This window comes from Austrofundulus limnaeus, unplaced genomic scaffold (assembly GCF_001266775.1).
Source record: "Austrofundulus limnaeus strain Quisiro unplaced genomic scaffold, Austrofundulus_limnaeus-1.0 Scaffold455, whole genome shotgun sequence".
Lineage (NCBI taxonomy): Eukaryota > Metazoa > Chordata > Actinopteri > Cyprinodontiformes > Rivulidae > Austrofundulus > Austrofundulus limnaeus.
This window is the reverse complement of record NW_013952857.1, coordinates 46,568-50,528: the sequence shown is the minus strand read 5'-3', so window position 1 is coordinate 50,528 and position 3,961 is coordinate 46,568. Positions and strand designations below refer to the sequence as shown.

The window sequence follows — 3,961 nt, the reverse complement described above, 5'->3', positions numbered from 1 at the left end:
GATTTTAAATTAACATTAACTATTAAAATTATAATTCAATTCAGCAAACTAAACTAATTTAAAAGGTAAAAGATAATAAAACTTATTCTTTTGCATTATGAGGCTTTCAAACTTAAGATTAATGTACCAACAGTTAAGCATGGTGGAGGTAGCATCATGCTGTGGTACTGGTGATGAAACAATGAAGTTTAACCATGTTCCGTCTCAAATCAGCAGCTAGAAGGTTGAAAGAAGCGAAGCTGTGTTTCTGGAATGGCCTTCCCAAAGACCTCGACCAGACTGAAAATGTGTGGACCACTCTTAAAACCCAGGTCCATGACATAATAATGAATTTAACTCCATCAATATCTGACGCTTGTTTCTGTATACCTTGGATCTATGGACTGGATAATATCTGCAACATTTAAACCTTTGCACCCAATTATAGTTTTTAAAAATCATTAAACCTCTACAGTGTGTAATCTTCCCGCACTGTAAACAGTCCCAATCAAATGTTTAACGCCTGAATTCAAAACGACAAACGTCCACGATGAGTGCCTGTAAACTTCTCACTGCAGATTTAAGACTTTAACTCAACACTGAGCTGATCTTTGCTTTTTTTGTGAACAGCAGCTGAATTACACAAAATAAATTATATATAGAGATCAAATATTCAAACATGACAAAAAATATTCAGAAATATTCAGATGTTATTTGAGGAGGGGGTATATGAGTAACAAGGTTTTTTCTACTTTTTTTCACAATAAAAGCGCAATRCATAATGTCTATGAAAATACAATGCTTTGCTAAAGTCTCTAAAAGTCATTGATATGTAAGAGATAGACACCAAACAGTTTTTTCAACCAAAAACTGAGATTAATGCTTTTGTACTCAGTCTTGGGACGTTTCGGCTTCGTAGAGTAAATGATGTTTTGTGATTCACTTCTGTGGTATTTAAAGCAGAAATGTCTTTTATTCTGAAGAAATATGGCTAACAATACCAGTTAAAACTGGTTTTACATGTAAGACTGGAAGGCAAAAGGACAATGATGTTAATTGTTTGTTAGCAAAATACTTGAACCACTGGATATATTTTCATGAAACTTGCTGAAATCTGTGCCTTTACCTCTACAACACAGTTCAACTAACTGAGCTTAAAAAACACAAACATGAGAATAACTCCATTTTAGAGTTAGTGGCCTAAACTTTTGTGTAATTGTAATAAAATAAACAAATGTGTGTGGATGTATTGAACCAGGTTATGTCAACAATTTCCACTAAACTCAGCTGAGTGGAAATTGTCAACCAGTTGAGAGTGATTCCAAACACCTTTTCTGAGATTTAGAGGAAAATTGATCAAGATTTTAATTTTAAATTCATCCATTATTAATTTAGAGTCAACTCCATCGGTTAGCAAAATATCTCACAACAAATTTTAAAGAAACTTTCAGATAATAATCAGTGGCAGTAACTCAAAAACTTTCTGCAGCATGTTAATGATAGAAAACATTAAAAATGTCTATATGGTCATTATGTTATAATGTACATGCAAAGTTCAAAGAATGGGTGTTTTTGCAACACGTACTGTCAATGCTTATTTCATACCTTTGCTTAAAGCTTTAACATTTACTGCTGAAGTCTACTCTAACTGTCTGTTAGCAACATGAACTGCTGGACAAATTTTAAGAAAGCTTTTAAAAAGTAATTACTTGATGGACTCTACAGCTAATTATCATTTGCAGTCAATCCAATTCAAGATGGCCACCACAGCCAATCAATGCGAGTTATCACTAAAATGTTAATAAATCCATTTTACAGAAACTAAGATAATCTGGATGATGTCGATCATGTGTGAAATTGCACAAGATGACACAAAACTCATGAGAACATAATGAATCCATCCATTTTATAAAGTCTTTATGCTCAGTTACAAGAAAACTGTTGAGCTAAGTGACTGAGATGTGTTCATTTCAAAACATTACTAGAAAAAAGTATTTTCCATTACGTCCCCTGTGGACAAATTTCTTTTAGAGCCCGGAGATCTGATGCTGTTTTTTTTTTTCTTCTTAAATGAGTTCAATATGATCGTAAGAATCCCCAAAAGGTGTGAATAATGTTAAATCAAATAACTTTATTTGATTTTTCATTTTTTTAACATAACATTTCTTCAGGGCTTCCATAGAGGCAGGCTTCATCTTACAACCAGGCCCTAACACGTCAGTCCTGATGACACTCCGGAGTGGGAGTATAAATGACTTCATCCGGAGAAAAGTTCTGGCAAACTTCAGAGGAGCTGAGAGGGAATAAGAAGAGGCTCGCATGAGATACAGCTGTTTAGTTTGGTGAGTTGGGAAACTTTCCTTATCAACTTATCACCTAATTTTATACTTTTAACGAATCTGTGCAAACTAATATAACTTTTAAACAATTTGGCATGCATTCTCTAAAATGAAGAGATAAATATATAAGAGCAAACCTTCAATATAAACTCAGTTAAATGTTCTTGTGGATTCAGATTGGAAATATTTCAGGAAATATGAATAAAATAGTAAAATCTGGCTGTTTTATTAGCTTTAAACACAAATGTGAGAGGGGAAACGCCCCATTTTGTGCAAAAAGTGTATGTAAAAATGCCCTAACAGCATTTTTATTCGTGTATTAATATATGTTTTAGGCCCTGAACACGGACTCTACTTTAAAAGGAATGGAGCACCAGGAGAACCACACAGCGGACCCCCAGCCCCTTTCCCAGCACATGCAGAGCCCCATGGACTCCCAGGCCGACAGAGATGATGGGAACGCATACCTCTACATCCTAATCGTCATGTCTTTCTACGCAGTGTTCGTGTGCGGCATCATGCTGGGCTACTTCCGCTCCAAGAGGAAGGAGAAGAGGAGGATAAACGTCTTCACGCGCCTGGTGCACGAGCTGGAGCAGCGGGAGTGGGGCGCTCTGCCTACCAAGAAACACAGCCTCTCCTCCCCCGCCGCCGACTCGGGGCTGTCCCTCCCGTTCTGCGGTAACCACGGGAGTCATTTCGGCCACCCCAGGTTCGACGGGCCGCTGGCGTGCGTGCTGTGCACGGAGCAGAGCAGTGTCAGCTCCCTGTGCTCCTCGGCGGACACACGCGTCACCATCGAAGAGGAGGCTGACGGGAGCGCGGGGGAGGAGCAGGAGAGGGGCGCCCAGCCCGACCCCAGCGGAGACGACTCAGGCTGAAGAGGTTCGTCCGTGATGAAAAAAAAACACATTTGAGAGCTGCAAGAACTAAAACCATCAGCTGGAGGAAAACCAGGAGGCCCCTCTGTTGTTACAGGGGCCCGACGAGGACAGCCAGCTGCTAGGAAGCTCTGAATTTGTTTTTACAAATCTGCAAATAAACATTCAGACCCTTGAGGGACACAGACGGATGGAAACAAAGGAAGGAAATCAGTCAGATTTTCTTTGCAGAACGTGAGGAGGCATTTGCACACAATGATTTGAGCTTAATGTACAGAGCAATGACTGCTGCTCAGTCTGATGACAGGAAGAAAACACTTCTGAAAACACACACACACATTTACACACACACATTTATATTTCAGTCCTTATTAAGACTGTTTATTGACTTCCTAGTAAGCCTAAACCACTACTAGTAAATAACATAACCCTAACCTACACCTCCATTTACACCTTAGTCCTAACCTTAACCCTCCATTTACACCTTAGTCCTAGCCTTAACCCTCCATTTACACCTTAGTCCTAACCTTAACCCTCCATTTACACCTTAGTCCTAACCTTAACCCTCCATTTACACCTTAGTCCTAACCCTAACCCTCCATTTACACCTTAGTCCTAACCTTAACCCTCCATTTACACCTTAGTCCTAACCCTAACCCTCCATTTACACCTTAGTCCTAACCCTAACCCTCCATTTACACCTTAGTCCTAACCCTAACCCTCCATTTACACCTTAGTCCTAACCTTAACCCTCCATTTACA

At 39.1% G+C, this 3,961-nt stretch overlaps 1 protein-coding gene and 1 long non-coding RNA gene across 2 annotated transcripts; one reads left to right on the top strand and one right to left on the bottom strand.

The window, feature by feature from the left end:
* Window positions 1-2,090: 2,090 nt before the first annotated feature.
* On the bottom strand, window positions 2,091-2,874 carry LOC106529609 (uncharacterized). The gene is made up of 2 exons (XR_001311657.1): window positions 2,786-2,874; window positions 2,091-2,272 (listed from the first exon to the last, which is right to left on the bottom strand). It is a non-coding gene; the product is annotated as an uncharacterized LOC106529609 (long non-coding RNA).
* Window positions 2,230-3,782, top strand: kcne4 (potassium voltage-gated channel, Isk-related family, member 4). The gene is made up of 2 exons (XM_014025082.1): window positions 2,230-2,321; window positions 2,654-3,782. Exon 2 carries the CDS (start codon window positions 2,684-2,686, stop codon window positions 3,197-3,199), a length of 516 nt encoding a protein of 171 aa, XP_013880536.1. The 5' UTR covers window positions 2,230-2,321; window positions 2,654-2,683; the 3' UTR covers window positions 3,200-3,782.
* The last annotated feature ends 179 nt before the right edge of the window (window positions 3,783-3,961 follow it).

Excerpts from the sequence above, each read along its gene's own strand:
- kcne4 (XM_014025082.1), top strand. The coding sequence starts at position 2,684 with ATGGAGCACCAGGAGAACCACACAGCGGACCCCCAGCCCCTTTCCCAG.